The sequence below is a fragment of the Nycticebus coucang genome, chromosome 9, assembly GCF_027406575.1.
Source record: "Nycticebus coucang isolate mNycCou1 chromosome 9, mNycCou1.pri, whole genome shotgun sequence".
Classification (NCBI taxonomy): Eukaryota; Metazoa; Chordata; class Mammalia; order Primates; family Lorisidae; genus Nycticebus; species Nycticebus coucang.
Window position 1 is genome coordinate 114,669,419 of NC_069788.1, and position 24,374 is coordinate 114,693,792.

The 24,374-nt window shown below is 34.4% G+C and overlaps 1 protein-coding gene across 4 annotated transcripts in view; it reads right to left on the reverse strand.

Annotated features, from left to right (window-relative positions):
• The window catches only part of PCNX1 (pecanex 1), a 226,695-nt gene that overhangs the window by 122,638 nt on the left and 79,683 nt on the right, over positions 1-24,374 (reverse strand). For 2 of the 4 annotated variants that reach the window (XM_053601581.1, XM_053601580.1), the window contains exon 6: positions 21,399-23,105. In XM_053601581.1, the coding sequence (XP_053457556.1) occupies positions 21,399-23,105 (1,707 nt within the window). Of the gene's footprint in view, positions 1-5,230; positions 5,416-11,303; positions 11,437-21,398; positions 23,106-24,374 lie in introns of all 4 variants that reach the window. The other 2 variants (XM_053601578.1, XM_053601579.1) reach the window with 2 other exon arrangements.

Here is a 24,374-nt window from a genome sequence, read left to right on the forward strand (position 1 = left end):
CTTTCCATAAAGCAGTTAACAGTATACATCAAAGCTCCAATCATACATTAACCCTTGAAGGGATAATTCCACTTCAATATATTTACCCTACGTTAGTAATCACAGCTGTATACAGAAGCTTACAGAAAGGACGTTCAGCATGGCGTTTGCTACAACAGGAGACACCTGAAACCAACTTGAAGGCTAACAATGGGGTTAGTTAACTGGTTAAAGAAATCATGATATAATACTTTATCAATAATTATAAAAATTACAGCAATGATTATTTATATAATAAACGTACTATTCTAATTGTTAAGCCCTGTTCTAATTGTTTTGCATAATTTAATAGCTATAATCCTCACAATAAACCTATGAAAGGGGCATTATTATTGCCCCTTTGATAAATGAGAGCATTGAGAAACAAGAAGAAAGAATACCTTGCCCAAGATTACATAGCTAGTTAAGTGGCAGAGCATGGACTGGAAGCCAGAAGTGTCTCATGAGCCCACTATACTAAACTTCTTTTCATTACATTTCGGCAACAAAATACTATGCAATCACATAAAAACATGGAAGTGTTCAGACATGCTGAGAAAAGATACAAAGATACAAAGCTCATACATAGCACAAAAGTCACAAAATACATACAATTCTATTTTAGAAAAGTATACACATGTGTATATTAAAGAATGGAAGGGATAAATTACAAAATATTAATAGTTAATTTCTCACTGATGAGATTACAGATGACTTAATTTTCTTCATTGTATTTTCCAGTATTTGTAAGCTTGTACTTCTCTTATAAAGCCTGGGAAAACACATTCTAATTTTATCAAAAAGAAATACAATATATCCCCCAAACCACTTAACAATTCTTCCTTCTAGATATAATGAAGTATTTTTTGTTTTAATAAAAATAAACTTTTATTTACATATACTTTGTTGCCCCTCATCCCAAAAAGGATCAAAAAATAGAATTTAGTATTCTTTTTATACTCAAAAATAATAAAGGACAAAAGAATATAACCTTTTTTGTTCAGATGAATGAAAATAATCTATCATAACAGAGGGAACGGATATATAAAGTCCAGGGTCCCTTGTAGTCCTCTGACTCTGTAATTGTAGTAACAGTGAAAAGTACTTAACAGCAGAATGTCACAGAGTAACATATGCATGTATAAACATCAAGACTAACACTAATAAAAATCACCAAAAGTATATGGTGAGCCTCTTTTTTACAGTAAAAAATTTAAAGCCTCCAAATTTTATTTCTGCTTTTAAATACACAGCTGCTATAAACTGCTTACACGTTTCCTTCCAGTCTTCTAGAGCTGGCTACATCTTCATGTTAATAAGCTTTGTAGTAAAGCATAGTATCTCAAAAATACCTCCTTCATCTATCCTTCTATTGTAATGAAACAAAAGAAAACCTCAGAAAAATCAATTTAAGCCATCACTTTTTAAACCTCTAATATAGTAATCAAATTAAGTCTTAGAGAAACAGTACCCATGTAGTATTCATGTCTTTTATAATTATGTCTTGATAAACTCTCTAGTCCTCATTTCTTGTGTGTATTATATTAACAGCAACCTTTTGGTTTTTCACATAAAGTTAAAATAAATAATAATTATATATATACTTTCTCAAATTTACCCCCACCACTGACTACCACTAATTTGATACACAGGAAAACACAGGCCAATTTTCCTGTTCTCTCTGATCTTATCTACATTTCCTCTGAGATATGTTACACATTAAGAGTGTAACTATCAACTATAATAGCATATTTCACCACGGCATCATTTTTTTAGTCTTAATTTATAAGTGGAAGCTAGAATTAATATAAAAACTGAGAATTAATTGCCAAATTTTATAGAAAAATCTAGCAAATACAAAACAGAACTAAATTCAGGGGTCCTCAAACTACGGCCTGCGGGCCACATGAGGTGGTGTGATTGTATTCGTTCCCGTTTTGTTTTTTTACTTCAAAATAAGATATGTGCAGTGTGCATAGGAATTTGTTCATAGTTTTTTTTTAAACTATAGTCCGACCCTCCAACGGTCTGAGAGACAGTGAACTGGCCCCCTGTTTAAAAAGTTTGAGGACCCCTGCGTAAGGCTACCTGAATTCAGAGTCTCTTGTGTGACATAATCTGACCCCTAAAACAGCTTGTTTTATTTAGTATTTTTAAGGTTTAAAACAGAAAAGAGTACAAAATCAACAGCAAATATCAAGTCTAAGAAGACTGACCTTTCTGATAGAAATTTCCTTTTCAAAGATGTTAACTTCAAAACTCATCCATCATTTATGTCATTTGAACATTTTTAAAAATAGATTTACGTAGGAATGAAAGCTATAACTAAGGAAAGTAAGCTTTTCCTTTTAAATTATATGACTTAGAATTCATTTCTAAAGTTTATTATGATGAACAATCATGACTGCTGGATACATGATGCAAATACTGTACTTTATCCTCTGCCAAATAAGCTACTAATAAAACCCTTATACTATGTTCAATGAATCTTACCATGATATCTAATGTTAACCTGGTAACCCTAAAATGCTAGTTAAAACAACATAAAATGGCTCAGCGCCTGTAGTTCAGTGGTTAGGGTGCTGGCCACATGCGCTGAGGCTGGCGGGTTCAAACCTGGCCTGGGCCTGCTAAAACAATGACAACTACAACAAAAAAATAGCCAGGCATTGTGGTGGGTGCCTGTAGTCCCAGCTACTTGGGAGGCTGAGGTAAGAGAATTGCTTAAGCTCAAGAGTTTGAGGTTGCTGTGAGCTGTGACGCCACTGCACTCTACCAAGGGTGACACAGTGAGACTTTGTCTTAAAAAAAAAAAAAAAAAACTCAGCAATACAGAAATAAGGATTCTCAGGATTTAGTATAGGAAATGGATGTGGTTATTTATCACAGATATCACAAAATACGGATGTAGAAGACACACTTTAGTAAAACTATCTAGGCTTGGATTTAAATAATGACTAGTTGAGTTTCCTTTAATCCAAAAAGGCATCAATGTAAATATGTACATATACAACTACACACGTACGTATGCAAACTATATACACTCAAACACATACATTGTGAGCGTACATGTACATTTAGGGGTTTATATATGTACATCTGCATATACGACTATATGAATGTTGTGTATGTATGGACATATAGTGTTATGTAAATGCATTAAATACATGTATATATCTTCACACGTAAAAATTGATGAAAAAATTTAATAGAAGAAGCTAAATTCAGAAGGAAGCAAACCTATATAAATATTCCATACTTTTAGGGAATATCATAGCCTAAATTTAACATATTTGAGTAGATAGTACATACATTCATTCACACATTTGCTTACTACAGATAATTAAAATTATATATAATTAAAGTACACAATAAACTACGCTAGCTTCTCTATCAATTTCTTTAAGTTCAGCTGCAGCTCATTTTCAGAATCTTTTTTGGCCAACTTTATGGGCTATGCAACAGGTATAAACTTTCCATTGACTGTTTTGTGGTAATTATTAACTGAGCATTCAATTTGGCAGCATTCAGCTACCACAGCTCAAAAACTAGTTACCAGAAAGCAGTTAACACAAAAGATGAAAATCAAAATTACAAGATAATGCACTAAATGTTCATCAGGAGACAGCAAAGTCACCTCAGAATCTTCAGGACAGTTGATCCATAAATATTTCAATGATCTGCATATGGCATTAGGAAGGGGGTTTAAAATTAAAGTTTGCTTAGCAAATTTTCTGAGCAAACTAAAAATTTTTTATAGAAAAAAATCACCTACAGTTTTATTTTATGCTTGATCTGATAAAATTCTAAAAATTCATAACGGATCAAAATAAAACCTTTTATTTTAGCTAATTTACTACTGTAAAGCCAATGGACAATGAGGTATTAACAATAATTTCATATTCGCAGAATTCATAAATCCTTTCTCTATGGGAACTTTGGGTTATCCAAAGAGAAATACCAACATACAGTTATTATATAATTGAATAAGCAATGAAAAGTATCACATGCAACTAAAATTAGTAGCTAAATTAGGGTCTGCTTTCCAGCAACCTCCTTATAAATTTTCTTGCCTTGCCAAATTATAAGCTCAAAAGCAAAAGCACTCTAAATTTAAAATTAAAATTTTTTTTGCCTTCTCCTTTTTATTTAGAAACCACCATACATTCTAATATTATAAATGTCTCAGATGACCATTTTCAAGTTTCTGTAAGATTTTGCCAAAGTTTATTTTCATCAATATGCATGCATATTTATTAACACCTCTCTATAACTAAAGACTTTTTACAAAATAGAAAAAGAGTCAATGAACAGATAGCATATAAAGTTGTATTAAGCCTGATCTGGGCATCTTATACCTCATCTCCATCAAGGCATCAACTAGATTACTACCTTTGCAAGTGAAAAGCAGTTATAACATCAATAATAAAATCACAAGGAATAAATGCTTTCGAGTATTTGAATAATGAAATTGTCTTCTGCATTATATTAAATCATTATTAAACAGCACTATGAACACAAGAAAACTGGATTATACAGAGACATAGAACCCAAAGTAGTATAAAATATCATCCTTAAATAATACAAAAGGCAGACACTTGAGTGGGCATTACTGAGGTTTTAAATGATACCATACCTCTGATACTACGTAATAATTTCTACATATATTTACAGATATATTAAGAAAGAGAAATAAACTTTATAAAGCTATTCTTTCATACTAATACAGAGCCACAATGTCCTCAGAGTACTGCATTTTGAATTACCATATCTCCTCCAACAGGTGATAGACATATTGTAAAAGACATATTGTAATGAAAGATTCTTTAGTAATAGATAATTAGAAAGCATTTTCCCCTTTTCTATAACACATTCAAAGAATTCAAAGGAATTAAGGTTAATCATTTAAATCATTTTTTTTTAAATCAACATTTGCCCACATGGTACAAATGCCTAGGAAAATTTCCCCAGTCATTTTAAGAAGATACTCAAATACCTATTAATGATGGACATAAAGAAATGCAGAAGAGTAGAGAGAAACAGAAAAGAAAAAAGCAAAAGTCAAATTTTCCTCACACAACAAACAAATCCTGCATAAAAAGTGCTCCTATTGTATAGTTCCAAAATGAAGCTATCTCAAGAAAAAATTGCAATCATTGTTACCCATTATCTGCTGCATTAAAGTTTTGTATCACCAAGGAGGCCTGCATACCAAGTTCATCGTGCAAACTGCTACCGCCTACAGCAGATGCATTGTCATGTGATGCTTCTAAGTGGACACTCCCATTTCTCACCAGCAAGGAGGCACTAGCACTGAGCACTGCAGCCTGGGAAGGGGGGCGGGACTGGACTTTGACCTGGGCTGTGGACTGCAGGCCTTGCTGACCATCTTGAAGGCTAGGAAAAAACATGGATTGGGGAGACATTACAGGGAAGAAAAGAGAAAACAACAGCTAGAATGAAGTCAATATCAAAAACTGATTTCAAAAAGACTTTTTAAATGTAACCTAAGAAAGAGCCAACACTTTGTAAAATATACAGATTACACTGACAGGCATAAGTCATCCGATCTTTATAAACTTAAATCTGACAAATGTGGTAAGCATTTAACATATATGCAAATTGACTAATCTGTGACTTTTTCCACCTCAAGCCAACTAACTTCCAGTATAAGGAAAAAGAAAGCAGCCAAAAAGAACCATGAGTACATCCAATTTATGTGCATTATACCTGGTTCCAAACAGATAGCCCTGTTTATCAGTTAAATATGTATTTTCATTTATAGCCTTGTAATAATGCTAAAGTTGTTCTTTCTAGTATTCTGGGATCTCAAAAAAAAAACAACAAACAAACAAACAATAAAATAAAGTTTCCATGTATTTGAAAACCAAAGAATCTCTACCAAACACAATCAAACTTTGAATCAAGAAAAATGACAAACTAGTCCAGTACAAGAAAACCAGAATAACTGACTCAACCAAGTGAAATATAAATGGCTATGGGATGTTGACAGAGCAGAATTTATTAACATAAAGTAACATCTCTAAAATTCTACATACTTCTAAAATAAGGGCACATGCTTTATAAACAAGGTGTTGGTTAAAAATTATGTTCCCTTAACAAATTTTGTTTCTTTTCCAATCCATATTATACTGTCATTAACAGGGATCCCATCATTGCTGGGCAGACTCGGGAGGGTGCAGTGGGAGATCACTGCGGCCTGGATGCTCCAGACCAGCCCAGGCTACATAGTGACTCTCACAAGGAGGAATAAAAAGGCTCTATCATTTTTACCACTTTAGAAAATCTTAAAAATGATTTAGAAACCAGGAATTTCTCAAAATATACTGTAGTCTTTTCTAAATTTGATAAAAAATTTAAATACTTAGTATTATTATAAATTTATTACTTGTTAGACTTTTAATAAAATTATCTAAATAATAAATTATTAATTCATTTTATATTTTCATACACTTAAAATGCTATAAATTTTAATGTTTTTAGAATAATATTTAGTCAAATTTAAAGTGACACAACTCATGAAAACATTTGGAATGTAATTATCATATGTCAGTCTCTCCATGAGATTCACTATAGCTCTGCAATCTGTCAACTTGTTTACTCTGAACAACCTCGGAGTCTGTAACTAAAATTATTAGACCTCTAGAACAAAAATTAGAATGCTACTGAGGATGACCTTTATCATTTTTCATAAATATCCACTTCTCTCTAATCCTTTGAATTGACATAATAGTTTCTCTTTGGTGCTTACAAAATAAACTCATCTGCTGCAGACTAACCATGAAATAATACTTAACAATGCTTAAGCCTGTGATTATAACACTGGATATCCATACCCACTGGAACTGCGCTGTCCAGCCTGTGACTATTTAAACTAATTAAAATGTAACTCCTCCATCATGCTGGCCACATTTCAAATGCTCAATAGCCACATAGCAAAGCTAGTGGTTACCACAGCTACCCAAATAGGCTAGCAGTTAGTGTCTACCAGATTGGACGGGGCAGATTACAGAATACTTCCATCACCCCAGAAAGCTCTACTTTGGAACATTCATTTCTTAGACTTCTTTTAGACCCAGTGAAAAGTATGTATTCTAAGCAGAGCATACAACATATGAAAAAACAATGTCTGCAAAATGTTGACTTGCCCATCCTTACTGGCATTCTTTTTTTGAACCTATAAAAGTACTTATTTAATATTTCTTCAAATTAGAATCTGAAGATGATTTGGGCAGCTAATATAATAAGGTAAGTTTTTATCTTCCACTTATGTATAACTGATGTCATTCTTCCTCATAATCTTACCTAAATTTACCCACAAATCTTACCAAAATAAACAAGGGAGAAAATAGTAAGGAAAAAACGTTTAAGCAATTCAATTACTGTGTCCCTTGTTCCTTCAGATTCAGAAGACTGTGGAATTTGCTAGAATATGTACTCAACAAAATTTTCTATCCTTTTTTTTACTTAAAATCATAAGGAAAATTAGCTATATGACAGTTAGATGTATTTTAACATGAACATAATTCAGAATATACTAATCTTCAACACGGCAGTGTACAGTGTATATCAAAGTATACAAAAGAAGTTTTAAAAATATTAGGCAATCCAAGAAAATCAATTCCAGAATAAAGAAATAAAGGAAATTAGCTGAAATCTATGATTATCAACATCAAGTTTTTGAACATCAAAAGCTAGTAATAAAATATTTATGTTCCTTGAATTCCTATTTTCTTTTTACTTTAAATTATTTTATTGAGGTAAAACATATATGAGTGATTTACCATCTTTACTATTTTTAAGTATACAGGTCAGAGGTAATAAATTTATATTTTCTTTTTTCCACTTCCTGTCTCTGAATTCCTATTTTCAAATCCTTTAGCAATAACAAAACATGCCTGTCATTTTTACATGAATTGTTAGAAAATATATTCCTGAGGGGCTTTATCTTTAATTAATGATTGACATGAATAAATCTTGTTTACATTTTCAACTGAATGTCTTAACTACCAGTTTGAGAAAAGGTAGCAACTACTTTACAATACTGCAAAAGGAAAGGTAGGATTTTAGTCTATAGCTATCAGCTGTCTGTCACTAGCTATCACTAACATGCAATCTCACTATTTAATGTTTCTGATTTAACTGACAGAACAATAGTTGGTCTTTGTCCTTCCTTCCTTTGTACCACTTAATTGGTACTTGACACATTCTGCCTTACACTACTAGTTATCTTTGTAGTCTCTCCCCGAGTAAAATTTAAACTCTGTAAAATGTAAATGAAAGTGTATCATTCTATGAGTCTCCAGATTCCAAAGAAAATGCACAAGAGTGTCTTGAACATAGTATACAAACAACAAATGGTGGATTCATTTGTGAGCACCACAAAATGATCCCTAGGAATTTCAAATCATGGACTCGCAGTTATTACTGTAACCTGATTTTATTAGGGATCTTTCAATCTTATATATTTTTGTGCCCCCATCTTATATTTTTAAAAATAAATCTAAGAATACATTAAAGCTTTTTTTCCATTCCTCAAAATGCACTGATGATTTCTTTCCATTTCAGTCTGTTAACTAGAATTCAAAAAGACATCACATTTATATTGATAAGTGTAAAACCACCTCTTAATATCTATATCGTACAACTTTAAAATATCTGTCCTTTTTACACCTACTAACTGGGAAGAATAAGCAAGGGCCTATAAAACCTACCTGTAAGGCTAATTAAAAAAAAAAAAAAAACTTAAAAAAATTCTGGAACAATATATTCTTATAAGCATTATAACATACATGCAAATTATCTGTGTTAGGAAATTGATAATTCACTCCTAATCATTGGAGACATGTTTTACCAAGTTGCTTTTTAAAGTGTTTGTTAAAGTTTAAAATAAATTTTATATAGTAATTGTAATGAAAATATTGCCACATTTCTTTTTGACAAATAAATATTTTAAAACGTAAATGACCACACCACCCTATATTTATTAAAATTTAAAGATGAGTTTATTAATCTGCAACTCACACTGAGAACTTGGTCTTTTGGCTAAAATCAGTATAACTCACACTGAGAAAAAATGCCAATATACTTTACCTGAATATTATTATAATTATAAAAAGTATGTTAATAATTGGTATTTCTCCCTAAACCTTCACAGCTAAATTTTATTTTACTTTACCCATGATGAAATTAGCTTAAGATACATGCAAAGGTACTAGAAATATCCTGGAACCTCGACAAAACTACCCGCAGACTACTGGAAGACTACTTGCCAAAAAATCTAATGTGAGCACTTTAAAAATAAGTTTTACACCATATCCTTATTCAAACCGTGAAGTATTTAAAACCCTAGGAAAACATGGGAAAATTGTATGTGATTGGCTGGGGTTAGAACGCAACTCTTTCATATTCCACCAGGTAGAGAAAAAGATTGATTTGTCTACAAATGTTTGGTGAGTGGGATCCCCCAGGCTCAAGTATGGCAAACAATCAAAGTATTTCAAAGACCAAAAAGACAAGGCTCAAAAAAATATCAACATAGAGTGAATAAGAAAGCAAAGAAGTTGTCTATGGCAAGTGTTATTCAAAGGGGGGCAGGGGGAAAGGTTAGAAATACAACAGAAAAAGTAAAATGCTGAGCTCTTACTGCATATTGGGACTATGCCCCAAATCCACCAGCAGAAAGAAAAGTTATCGCAAGTGGAAAAGGACAGAAGGCTGAAAGGAAGGAGAAGAGGAGGGCTCACAAAATGCTTCTGTAACTTTAAATTGCTGTCCTCCCATTTTTACACTTTAAATATTGGTTTAGTTAATTCATATTACTTTTTAAAGAATGTGTATTATTGAAGGATTAATCAGGAACATGACCTGTGAAAGATAAAGTATCCTGACTATGATGTAAAAATCTAGGAAAATAGCCAAGTCTTAAATCTCAAGGGAATATAAAATAAAGTAATAATTTAAAGAAATAATGATTTTGTTAATCTCAAGAAACAAGGTTTTAACAAGGGAAGGAGTTTATCTCTTCCAATCTGCCATGCACTCACAAACAATTATTTCATCAAATGCTCTTCCTTTTGAATTTTAAAATTAAAACGTGGCAGGAAATTAACTTCTAAATGGTCCTTTGGGGAACAGTAGTTAGTAAAAGTTTATGGTACTGCTTAAGCAATCACATGTAAATTATTTAGATCTATATTTATATTCTTAAATTAAAGAACAAATCTTTTTTTTTTTTTAATATAGAGACAGAGTCTCACTCTATCCTCCCTCGGTAGAGTGCGATGGCGTCACACAGCTCACAGCAACCTCCAACTCCTGGGTTTAGGCGATTCTCTTGCCTCAGCCTCCTGAGTAGCTGGGACTACAGGGGCCCACCACAATGCTGGGCTATTTTTTTGTTGCAGTTTGGCAGGGGCCGGGCTTGAACCTGCCACCCTCAGTATATGGGGCCAGCATCCTACTCACTGAGCCATAGGCGCCGCCCAAGAACAAATCTTTTTAATAAAATTTTACATTTCTAACTCAAGGCATAGGTTCATTAGATTTGATACAACTAAGAATAAAAGTTACTAGAATTTTAATGGGAAATTATCCCCAAAGTTATGATGGGATGCTTTCTTTCTTTCTTATGTCTATTAGAAAAACTAAAAATATTTGTTTAAATACACTATAGTGGTTCAGAAATTCAGCAAAGATGTATATACAAATATATATATCCAATTGACCACACTTTACATAAATTAAATATTTCAGTTCTGTACCATTTACTAGGTCCTAGAATTTATGGAATAAAAGGCACCAAGTTTTAAGTGATACAAAACATATTTTCGTGAAATAATCAAACTGGCTTATCGAGCTGAAATCAGTTATCTGTTATTCCGCAACAAGCACACAGCTTGGTTTTGTATTTATTCACATTAAATACTGTCTAGATGCTGGGAAAAGATGCTGCATTAATGTTATTAATTTGGAGTAGAAAAAAAAGAAAAGCTGATTTAAGGCCTACTATTTCGGTAACTGCCTTAAAGTGATTTTGCAATTTAAAACTGGGTAAACCAATCTGATCATCTTGCTTAAAGAGTGCAACATGAGGCATGCACAATGTAACAGGCTCATGGTCACATGCAGAGAAAACCTAAAAGGGCTTAAATGTACAGAGAAGAAACGGAAAAGAAAAAGCTCTTCAGATGCTCCAGTGACTGGATAGGTTAGAAGGTCTGTTACATGCATGCTAAACTTGGTGTAATTTTAAAACGTCCTACCTTAGGGGTGATCCGATGAGCAATGTAGGAGGGGTGGGGTTACTCCCTGCATTGTGCCGGCGCCGAACTGCCTGACGCCTAAATGTGCTGCGTTCACGGCGAAATGACACCGCCTCCTCGCTGGCTTGTGCTGCTGCGTCAAGACAGACTTAGGTCAAATAGGAGCCTAGGTCAGATGTAAATAGCAGCTTAGCCTGTCTTTCCCTTACTTCCCACCCTCATGGGTAAAGAGAACCTGTCTAATTACTCCAAATTGTTTTCATATGTACACTGTCAATTAATTAGATTGGGTAATATGTATTTAAAGTTAACTGTTTCTTTAAAAATGTTTTTGATCTATTATCTGGCTTCATCATCTTTTCTTCAACCTCAGTTTCCTGTTTTTTTTTGTAAGAGCTGTTGTTTAATTTCTTTTCCTGAAAGTCTCTTTTATTTTTGTCCCATATACCTCTATCCCTCCCCTTAATTAAATCAGCCTTAAAAGGATAGCATTTGTTAGTTTCTACTAATGGGACTGGAGCAGTAGTTTCTTACTCTCAAGAGGACAATAAAAGCACAGACAGCGCTTCACTGTCAATGCCCAAGAGTAAGGCAGTAGTTTTATCTCAGTATCTTGAGCCATAATTTTGGTAGCATTGAATGAAACCTGGCTACAAGGTTGCATAACTTGTTAAATGCTCAACATAGCAGAAATGGATCTTTAACTGTAAAGTTCTTCACTACCATCAAACTTTATTCGACCCCATGCCCTTGGCCCTTGGTCCCCTCAACATCAGGAAGCAAATTAATCAGCAAAATAGTGAATGGCAAGTATATAAACTCATAGCTTAATCTAGAGGCAATGAAGTATAAACTGAAACCAAGGAAACAACAATGAGAAAATCACAACAATGGCTTAGTAGAACTATAAAGATTAAAAAACACAACACAAATTAGCTAATTTGGGTTTCTAAAACAAAACAAAAGATTTTCATCCATCTGAATTGCTTCCTAGTGTGATCTAAGTACTCTGAGAACCATTTTGATTTGAGAAGGGTTATTTTATCAGTAAATATGAATAAAAAACAAATTAGTACAGAAATATTCTTTCCAAACATGAAAATCATTTTCTAGCAAAAAGGCTATTATTTATGCAGTAAAAGCTCGTGAGTTCAAGTGATGAGAACAAATGATGCTGAATGAACTTGTCATCTAGAATTGCACTGCCATTAGGAATCACAGCTATGTCAGTAAAATTTAAAATTCCATCCCTCAGGTCCATGAACCCACATTGAAATACTCACTAGCTACATGGAGCTAGTGGCTATCATTACTGGACACACAGAACACTTCCATCATCACAGAAAGTCAGTGGACAGTGCTAGTCTAAAAAGTCAAGGCTACCTTTTTGTTACCACATCTATAAGGCACACTGCATACTTTGCCAATTCTTGACAACCATGACCTCAATGAAATGGAAATGCAATCATTGTGGTCAAAGAGGAGAAAACACATATTGGGCAGGGCAGTCATTGGTTGAAGAATTAAACAAAACAGAGAAAAAAACAAGCCAGTTGAGGGAAGAAACGAAAAATTAAATGAGTAATTGGTATACTTGCTAATAGTTCTTAGACATCAATAAGGTTAAGTCAGGTTGTACAACTGACTTTAGAAACTCAAATCAAGACTTAATTTAAGAAATATTATACTGAAGATTTTTATTCTATAGTTCTTACAAACTATATTATTATTTTATAAATATAGTTTTTTTTGGTAGAGTTCCGTAGAGTCATAGCTCACAGCAACTTCTAACTCTTGGGCTCAAGCAATTCTCTTGCCTCAGCCTCCCAAGTAGCTGGGACTACAGGTGCCTGGCACAATACCCAGCTATTTTTAGAAGCAAGGTGTCACTCACTCTGGCTCAGACTGGTCTCAAACCTGTGAGCTCAGGCAATCCACCTGCCTCGGCCTCCCACAGTGCTAGTATTACAGGCATGAGCCACTGCGCCTGGCCTGAAATATTATTTAATAAACCATTTACAGGCCAATCCAACTTCATTAAGAAACTTTTGAACATTCTCTCCAGTTGTGAATGTTTTGTTTTAATCAACATAACAGTAAAATTTACCCAAATATAATTTGTAGTAGATAATTTAGCCCATAAAATGTACTGGAAGGATTTGGAAAGGAGCAATATATGATCACAGAATACTGAGAATAGGAAGAAAAGAAAGAGAAGATAGTTTTTTTTTACTATCTTCCTCCAATAAAGAAATGTGCCCATTTTTAGTCAAAATGTTCTTTGGCTTCTTCAGAAAACAATTTTTTGGCTAATGATATACCATTTATATTTTCTTATCTGCAAAATAGCTACCTATCAAATTACTTACTTTCTTAATAGTCTTAGAAATATACCAAGATGAAAGTTTAGGCATCCATTGAACAGTGTATTATAGTGGAGTTATGATTACTGCCTATGTTATCCTTTGTAATAGGGTATAAAATACCTACTATTGTTACAAAAATTTTCAAGACATTTACATGGCAACTGACTTAACAGTAGCTAGGATTACACATTCACACATTCAACTGAAAATGCTATGCTATATATCATGGGCACAGAGAATAAGATTAAACCGGCTGCCCTGGAAACATGACACTCATATAGAACATCTCTATTGAAATAAGGTCCAGTGAGGTCCACTTCTGTTAAAACTAATGAGGAAAAATGTGTCTTTAAAGCTTAAAATAAGGGAAATAATTCTTGTGGTTCTCCCCAGGTGCACGGTAGTTAGAAATAAACCTTTCTAAGAAAAAAAAAAAGCTTAAAATAATTTACATATACAGTCACATAAATTATAGCTGTATTTGATGAAAATTCACTTCCACAATCCAAATATAATAAACTCTATACCATTTAATTTTCTAAGAGAAAGAAAAAAAATATTTTAACTAGGGAACCAGTGAGAAGGGAGAAAATTCTTTTAAAAACTGGATACTTAAAACTCAGTATCTTCTGGAAAAGAATAAAATTAACTACTTAAATAGTAAGAGTATAAAATGCAAATAGTAAAAATTAGCACCTTAGGTACAACTACCTAAGGTAGTTGTGCAATATATAGGTATAGGAGAAAAAAAAATCACAAACATTCAAGTAATTTAAAAACCATGAATGATAAGACAAAGAATACTTCCAAAGAATACAGATTCAGACAGTTGTATTTTTTATATTGTTTTCAAAATTACAACAGTTTTGACTTTCTAATCATTTGTGTTAAAAAAAAACTTTAAAAGACCAACTGTATGATCATAATAAGTCTAAGAAGGACCCTTGAGATAATTAAGCTTTTTACTTTTGCTCTAGTGATGCAACCATTCACTTAAGTTTAAGCATTTACTGAGTACCTAAGTGCAATTCCTGGACAATGCACAAACATCCTCAAATGGTTCAGACAGCTGTGGGCTGGTCTAGTCCTGAAAACAACAATACCTCCCACTTCAGGAGTCACTGTCCATTTACCTCAGTGAGTTAAGGAAAAGTCTAAATTACTTTAGTGCAGCCATTTATTTTTAGATAGGGGTATCAAAACAACAGATTGTCTACCGGTTTACTCTGTGAATGAAAACAGAAGAAACACTAATGGCACTAATACACTTCAAGAATGGGTGGGATGCACAAAAAACGCAAAATCTGGTACGGTAGGAGATGAGGGTTCAAAGTCTATCTCAAAATGTAGAAAGTTGTATTATATAAATAGGTACAGAATGGGCTGCGCCTGTGGCTCAGTGAGCAGGGCGCCGGCCCCATATACCGAGGGTGGCGGGTTCAAACCCAGCCTCGGCCAAACTGCAACAAAAAAATAGATGGACGTTGTGGCGGGCGCCTGTAGTCCCAGCTACTAGGGAGGCTGAGGCAGGAGAATCACCTAAGCCCAGGAGTTGGAGGTTGCTGTGAGCTGTGTGACGCCATGGCACTCTACTGAGGGCAATAAAGTGAAACTCTGTCTCTACAAAAATAAATAAATAGGTACAGAAAAAGATGATACTTTAAAATTGCTATCAATCATACAGCTGACTGATTACTGAAGGATTCATATATAACAAGTTACTTTCTAAGATTTTAGGTAATGCTATGGCCTCTTACAGTAGCTCAACTAAAAATAAATATATTGATAAAAATTTAGGCAGGGGGCCCTGTAATCGTAGCACTCATGTGGCCACAGCAGGTGGATTGCCTGAGCTCAAGAGTTCGAGACCAGCCTGAGCCAGAGTGAGACCTCGCCTCTAAAAAATAGCCGGGAGTTGTGGCAGGTACCTCTAATCTCAGCTACTTGGTTTTCTTTTTTTTGTGGTTTTTGGCCGGGGCTAGGTTTGAACCCGCCACCTCCGGCATATGGGACCGGCGCTCTACTCCTTGAGCCACAGGCGCCGCCCAATCTCAGCTACTTGGGAGGCTGAGACAAGAGAATCACCTGAGCACAAGAGTTTGAGGTTGCTGTGAGCTGTGACACCACAGCACTCTATTGAGGGTGCCAAAGTGAGACTGTCTCAAAAAAAAAAAAAAAATAGGCAGAGTAAACTGCTTAAGAAAACTTCTTTTTAGTGAGAAATGTTTATTGTGGGGGGGAGAGTAAATCTGGGAAGAACATGAAAATAAAAGTGTGTGTCTGCCACCTCAAAAAGATCAGAAAAATGCTGTTAGGAAAAACAACAAAAGTATGAAGTAAAATAAGTAGATATACATCTCATAAAAATAAAAGGCACCTGTAAACATTCTAAAATACACAGATATTCTTCAAGGTAAAAACTGTTTTACTTAAAATTACTGTAAAAAATGAACATTCCATTTTTCAAAAAAAAATTCTGAAAAAAAATTTCAGTCTAGGCATGAAATTGACTTTATCTAAACAGCTTTTCATCTGCCTTAGTTTCTGTGTGTGCCAAAAAACAACGCTGACATCAACATGCAAAGACTTTATTCTAATGAAGAAACAAATGCTTGTGTTATTTTCTGAGAGCATAAAGAACAATGAGAACCCACTGCACAAATTCTAACACCAAGTCTGAATTAAAATAATTTCCATCTGTGAAAATATTTTAAAGGTTTACTCTGCTTTCTGACAAGAAAGCCAATAAATAACGGCAAACAACAACATATCCACAAACCCAGCAGCCAAATAAATATGAGATGCTTTTTAAAAATTAAATTATATCCTGGGGTCAAAATTCACACAAAACAGTTCCTAAGAGATAAACTCTAAGGATTATTTACTTTCATAGGTAGTTTCTGATTTTCTTTAATCTGTGAACACTCTCCTAGAAAACTCCATTCAGATACAATTCAGTGACATATTTGAAAAAGGAAACATCCCCACAGATGATTAAAAAGGCATCAGTGCCTTGGTTTACATAGTGAATCTACAATTTATAAAGCATTTTCACACTTCTAAGCTCATTAGAGTCTGATTGTTAACTGCGAGACATGCCTAGACAGTTTTTATTCTTGTCTTACAATTGAGGAAATTCAGGCACAGATTTAATGACTTGCCAGAATATTCAATCAAGTAGTATTAAAATATAACCATCTGATTCCTTAGCTTCCTTAGAAGTTCACAGCTGTTAGAAAGAAAAATACTAAAGTATCTGTTAACACCTGACAAAAATTAGACACAGGCTGCTTTTGGAAATGCTATATGTAATTATAATATAAATATAGTATATATAATTCTATATGTAAACAGCAAATATACTTCACCAATAAAAGACCTCTTTTCTTTTTTACTTTCCGTTCTTGATATTACTGTAAGGCAAGATAATTTTTCCAAATCTATTTCACTGTATTTAACGAGCCTTCTTCGATGCAGTTGAGTGTGTCCAAGCTTTCTTCACAGTATAGCCAAAACATAATCTTTTAACCAATCGGGGTCAGCTACATATATGATTATTACAAGTACAATACAGAAGTAAATTATGATACGGTGATGTCCCTGAACACTATTAAAATTTAAAAGTGAATTTAATAGCTGTACACTGTTAGGTTTCTTGCTTTGGTTTGTATAGTTACCACAGCTCTTCCTTTAGTGTTAGCTGAGTATTTCTCCCACTATCACTACTTTAGCCTTTCCAAGTACCCATCCCTTCTACTAATTTGCTATTTCTAACTTGCCATGTAGACTGGATAATCAGAAAATTAAGCTCATTACACTTCGAAGTCACTCTACTTAATAAAATACAAATGTGTGAATTCACATTTTCTTGTCAGTTCACTGATCTTTGTCTTTGCTTTCTAATGTTCAATGATATTTGAGTATATAACAGACTTTTCTTTTCTTTTTTTTTCACTGTGGTTTTTGGCCGGGGCTGGGTTTGAACCTGCCACCTCCGACATATGGGACCGGTGCCCTACTCCTTGAGCCACAGGCGCCGCCCTATAACAGACTTTTCTAGTTGTACGTACAGTACAAAAAACATCTTAATTGTTTATTAAAAAGATCTAACTTAAAAGATTATCTTTTGTTTCTAACAATATTTATTATAATAGGATCCTATCTCATGCTCACAGAATAGTGACCTGAACTTTTAAAATCATTTTCTCAGAGAAACAAAGGTTAAGAAATTCAGAAAAGTACAAAGAATAATAAGTAAACACAAATATCTCCACTCTGGCTACTCTTTGTAAATTTTATAACTGATAGGGAAAATATGCCATAATAATGGTATTGAACCATGCAAGAAATAAGCATAAGTGGCCAAAAAGAAAAGGACTTTACCAAAAGTAATACAAGCTAGAAAACACAGGACATCATATATAACTTGTGTGTACTTTTTTACTCTTAATTATTAGTCGCAAATTGTTAAAGATACACCTTGTAACTATAAAACTAGTAGGTACAAAACAACAGGTCAATAGAAAATGCCTGTTTGAAATTAAAACATCTTTCCTGTGTAAGTAATCATAGAACATTATCGATGAAAGCCAATTTTACTAAAGTACTTGATTAATGCTGTGAGGTGCTATGAAAACAATCATTTGCTATGTGACTCAATATCAAAAGATAAGTTATGTGACATATTACTGACAAAATAAGTTTAAAATCCATTTTACTACATTAGATGTTAATAAAAAATGTTTTTCTGTCAGTATTATGTAACAAATTAGGAATCTAGGTGTTATTTTTTATTTGTATTATCGTTGAGTTTCACAATGATACAGACTATCTCTAATTGGTGTGTTTAATCATTTTCTTCTACTTGAATTTTATACCATCGGATTAATAAGGTCAAACCAGGACAGGATACATTTGCACAGGACACCAAACTGGTCTGCTTGATAAGAGTAATAGCAGCTCTATTAAGTATTTATGATGTGCCAGGCACTGTTTTAAGCATTTCATGTGTATTAACTCCTTTACTCCTCACAATCACCCTCTGAGATAGACACTACTATCATCTCATTTTAAGATAAGGAGCTGAGTCTTGAAGAAGGTAAGCAGTTTTCCTAGAGTCCCGACTACAGTGGAGCTCATCTAACGAAGGTATATAACTGTATGTCACTAAACCAGATTAGCCTCTATTTTATTTTATTTTAGTACTTTCAAGTACATTTCCTAAATTCCATCCTTCCACATCACTCACTGTAAAAACAAAACAGAAATTACTGGAGAACTCCTCAACACCTTTGAATTCATTAGGATAAAATCTATTTATGGTTTATGTATAGGCATCTGAATGGTCAAGCAGTAGTATGTTTTGTTGACACATTTCAGGAATATATTATGTAAAGAAGAATACACAGACCAAAAACATTCCTCCTAAATTGTCAGACATGGGACTGTAACAAGCAGTGCTGATATAAACAAATATCCTTAACAGGTATTTGAGATTCTCTATAAGGTTTAAAAATGAGAACCAAAGCAAAAAGCCCACAAAAATCTCCCTCCAAAAGCCCCTACATTTAGATGCAAGAAAATCCAACTAAATATAAATTACCAACATATATAAGTGCTGAGTTTTTTCTTATTTTTATTCTAAACTCCAATTAAAACAGTTCCTGCAATGCCTTCCTTAAAAAAAGGTATTTTTCAACAGCTTGCAAGACTTTGCATTTCTACCACCAAAGGAAATGGAAATTTTTAGTTCATTATTTCTTCTTTTTGTTTTTTTTTTTTTTTTTGGCCAGGGCTAGTTTTGAACCTGCCACCTGCGGCATATGGGACCGGCGCCCTACTCCTTGAGCCACAGGCGCCGCCCTAGTTCATTATTTCTTTCCTATTAACTCTTAATGAGGTTATAAAAAAGAATATAAACAAAAGAAAATCTGAACTAAGAAAATGCCATGAAGGCTACGTTGAACAGTTTGATGAGAATATTTCAGATTGTATATGAAACCCGCACATTGTACCTCTTGATTGCGCTAATGTACACAGCTATGATTTAACAATAAAAATAAATAAAAAAAAAAGAAAATTTGAAACCTAGGAAAATGAAGGCTTGTATTAGTCAAAGAACAGCACGTAACACCTTGCATATAACTACCCCTAAAAAATAGCCTATAATCCCTGTGAAAAGAAAGTGACATCCTATTAATAAATATGAAGACATTAGGATTTACTACAGCTCCTGTACATATTTTTTCAGTAGTCACATTTCAACAATATTTAGAACAACAATAATATTCTATCATAGCATGTTCACTCTTAAAATCTATTTTGACAACTTGAGAAATTAAGCTATATTTTAAAACCCAATAGTTTCTTGCACATTGTGAACATGTATGATATAATTTGAGAAATCACTAAAAGCATTTTTGACTTTTTATAAAAACAGAATGATATCAGGTGAAATTCGGAATTCCATTATTGCACTATCACCAAATGATTACAGCCACTTCATACATGATTAGTTCTCAATAATTAGGTGTGATAGGTTACTTTTTTCCTTAGATCATTTTTTATATTCCCATTAGAAAGTGTTAGAAACTTTACCAAAAACAAACATATGAAAAAAAGAAAACGAGAGAGAGAGAATGTTTACCACAATGTGGACTTTTAAAATAGTCTGGATGAATTAAAAGTCTTTGAGAGAAAAAGCATTCTCATATGTTTCAGATTAGAATGTTTGCACAAACAGAAAATCCAGCTTATAACCAGAACGTTCTGGGGACTGGAAACAAAAAAAAGAAAATCCAACTTAACTTTTGGTAAATACTGAACATTACTATGCCAAACAGACCATAAACTTCAAAACTAAAGATATAAGCATAAATAAAGAGGAGTAAAGCTTTAAAAAGCAGGCTTCATTCTTCCATTTTATTCAAGAAGCAGAGTCCGTAAAATCCAGAACCAAACTATTTTGGGCAGAAGAAAATAGCAAGAAACAACTCTGAAATAAACAAAGAGGCCAACACACACCAATAAAATCACCTATCCAATTTTGCATAATTACCCATAAAGCTAAAATAAATAAGCTATCACTCTAACTCAAACACCAGCACCACACATTGATGAACAGATAAAAAACACCAATATAAACTACAAACCTTGATTTAGTAAAGTTTAAGAAAAGTATGAAATTACAGGGAAAAAAATACTCTTAATGCCTAAAACTTGAATAAGCAAGAAATGAAAACAAAGTAACAGGCAAAAAAACCCCACAATTTTCAAAGTACATAATCAGAGTTAAAGTAGTATTTGGAAAAAAAAATCTTAGATGACAGCTTGAGTGATCTAATTTTGAAAGTTGCATGGCACACACTGTATAGGAGATGACTAAAAATGGGTGGGGCCCTAATATAATTATACATTTTGTTATTCAATTGTTATACAAAGTAAGGGGGGTGATTTTTGTTATTCCTGGCAAAACATTAACAGGCAGCAACTGGCTTAGAAAAGTGGCTGCCATCAAGAACAAATTGATTTAATTCAAATATTACAACTGAAAAAAAAAAAAAACCTTTTCTAAGATGACCACCTTCTTCTCCACCGAAGAACGCTTACTTTAATAACACACTGGAGGAGAGGATATTAACAGAAGGCATGCTTTAACAAATACTACCTAACAAATAGTATCAAAAATTGCTGTGACTCTTGAGGAAAGCTCTCCTTGCAGTTTACTTACCTCCACTGACTGCATCGTGCTCTTCCCCTTCAGGAAATGCAACCTGGCTTGGCAAGCTATTCCTAGATCGAGTGACCGTCTCTAACTGGGAAGCCCGTCCCAACAAAGACAGCTCATCTAGCACCTCTCCCTCTTTGGCCTCGAGATCTGATTTGGAAGTGGTTAAGGGTTTTATACTTTCAGGCGCCATTAGCCTATTTGAATCATTCAAACATGCTACTGTGCCACTGTCCAAGCTCAACACTCGGGCACGAGTCTTGGCACTATTTGTGCTGGAAGTCCGCCGTGTTGCCCGCTTTTTGCCAGTTCCTTCAGGAGCCAAATGAGCTTTGTGTGAATGTTCAGAGTCTGTTCCCCTTTCCTTATGAGTGTGTTTGGTCTTGAGCACACTGTACCTGCCCTCAGGAGACTGACAGGAATGAGAAGTGGTGCTGGAAGAGCTGTCACTGCTGAACTGGTGAGCAGACTGAACACTGGACGCTCTACTCAGGTCACTGTGATCACTGGAGTCCTCGTCGTGACAAAAGATAGCACTATGTGGTTTGGTGGCAGAAACACCTCGAAAGGAAACATAGTCCCTGTGCCGACTTGAATCAAAGCTGCTGGCCCGTTTTTTTCCTGTCCGTCTCCTGCCTGGTTTGTGGGCAGAGGCTGTCCGGTGGATTACACTGGAGGATTTAGGGCGAACGTCTCCTTCCTTTGGCTTTCCGCCAACATCTTTACACGCTTTTGAATCCACTGAAACTACTGACTTATCACTGTGCTCCTCTTTGTTTTCTACTGTGTTTGCAAGTGGCCTGTCCCCCTGGGAAGTGAACTCGTTTGCGTGGGGATTTTTATTGGCTTCTTCCGAGGCAGAGGTGCTGAGCCTTCTCTGGCTCTGCGTCTCTTCAGGGGTGTTGGAGTCCCTGGCCTCGGGGGCCCCACTGTTCACACTCACTTCCACAGCAGTCTTTTCACTGCTAGTCCTTTTGTCACTGCCACAGCTACTCTTCTCTTCTGCGTCAGCGCAGCACTCTCTTTTCCTGCTACTTTTCCTTCCTGCTTTAGGAGACTCCTCGTGCTCTGACAAGATGCTCTCTATGTGAGTTGAGCTGGTCTGCTCACTTTTATAGCTGCTGACAGTGCTGTTCGTGTCCCGGTCCGTCCCACTGCAGTAGCTCTCTGTCGACCCACTGCTCCGGGTACTCAGGCTCCTCAAGCTGTCCACGCTTTTGTCTGCCTTCAAAGGTTTGCTCTTCCCGTTTTTTGTGGGTGGCTGAGAATTACTCTTTCTCAAATCACCAGCAAGCTGAAATTCCCCAGATAAACAAGAATTTTCCACCAAAGATTCTTTGGATCCAGAATGAGGTTTGGAAGATTCTAGCTCACTAACTGGATCTAACCCACGTCTTTGCTGATAAAGAGGGAAGTCGTTCAGTGAAGTGTCAGGAAAGGCCACAGCAGAGCTCGAAGTCCGTGGTACACCTCGTGGTCGATGATCTTTCCTATAAGAGTGTGAGTGTAAAGGTACAAGAGAAGCGACTTCTGTGTCACAGGCACTGGACAGAGACTGATCAATGTGGTGGTGGTGGCTATGACTTGGCAGGCTCACTTTGTCACTGAAGTCCCTTGGTAAGTCCTGTCCACAAGAGGATAAGGAAGGCTGAATGGAGATGAAGGAGTCATTGGAGACCAGACGAAAGAGCTTCCGATCAGTTGCCAAATCTGTTTCAAACACATATTTGGAAATGTTAACACAAATGTCTCATCTGTTTTTCTACTGTTTACAATGGAAAGAATTCACTGCATACAGTAAATCAAGCATAAACAATTTCTCAAGCAGCTCGCTGAGTAAGAGTTAGCCAGTCATTCCAAAGAGCTGGTTTCTATTTTACAGCTGCACAAAGAAAGCATTCTACTGATGGAATGAACTGAACTTCCAAATCTTTGAGTTTCTCAGCTGGCCTCAGAAGTCTACGGACTACCAACATTATAGAAAGAGGCAACAAAGGAATACGTTTAAATGGATGTACATTTCTATGCAGCCTCTGTTTCCTCAGTTATAAAATGTGGCCATGTCACTGAGTCACAGAGAAAGAATAACCAAGTGACTAACACAGACTGCTTGGCACAATGCTGCCACAGTTAACAGCAGCTGTCATTATCTCATCTCACTAACACAATACTAAAATCCCTTCCAAACACTAATATGATTATTTTACAAATCAACAACAACCTAGAGTAACAAGAACCAGAAAAATAAATAAATAAAAAAGCTGACTAATGCCCCAACAAGAAATGATATAATGATGTAAGGCATCTTTCTATTCTTAATAGTTAAAAACAACAAAAATAATGACAAAATATAAAAAAATTATAAAATACTGTATTTTTTCTTTTTCATTATTGATTAAACAATTATAAAATATCTCCTATATCTGTAAGATTATTCCTTTAATTCTTCATTCAAGGCAGCGACTAGTAACTTGAGGTATCACATCTACTATGTACATAACTATGTACATAACTACATAACTATGTACATAGTTAATATATTAGTTTAGTTAAAAAGAAAAATCATTGTCTTAGCTGCACAACGCACAAGAGATCTCTATTATAAGACAGACTCTTCCCAGTAAAATTTTGATTGATAAAAGCAGACATTTCCCAAGATTAAAATGAGAATGAGTTACTAAAAATCTTTATGTACTTTAAAAAATCTAAGCCTAGATTATACCTAAATAATTAAAAACTCAGAGATAGTCTCTATACCATACCATATAAATTATGATTTATAAATGACCTATTAAGCTTTATCTTATACTTTAAAGTTCTTAAGATAAGTAAAACCCACATGCTATCATTTGTCCCAAACAGCTGACACTGTACTTGTGTTCTTACATCCTCGAAATACCAAAATGTTCAAGTTAGCATTGCTTTAATGTTTTGTAGCACTAAATTATAATGTTTTTTCTATAAACTCTCAATTTATAT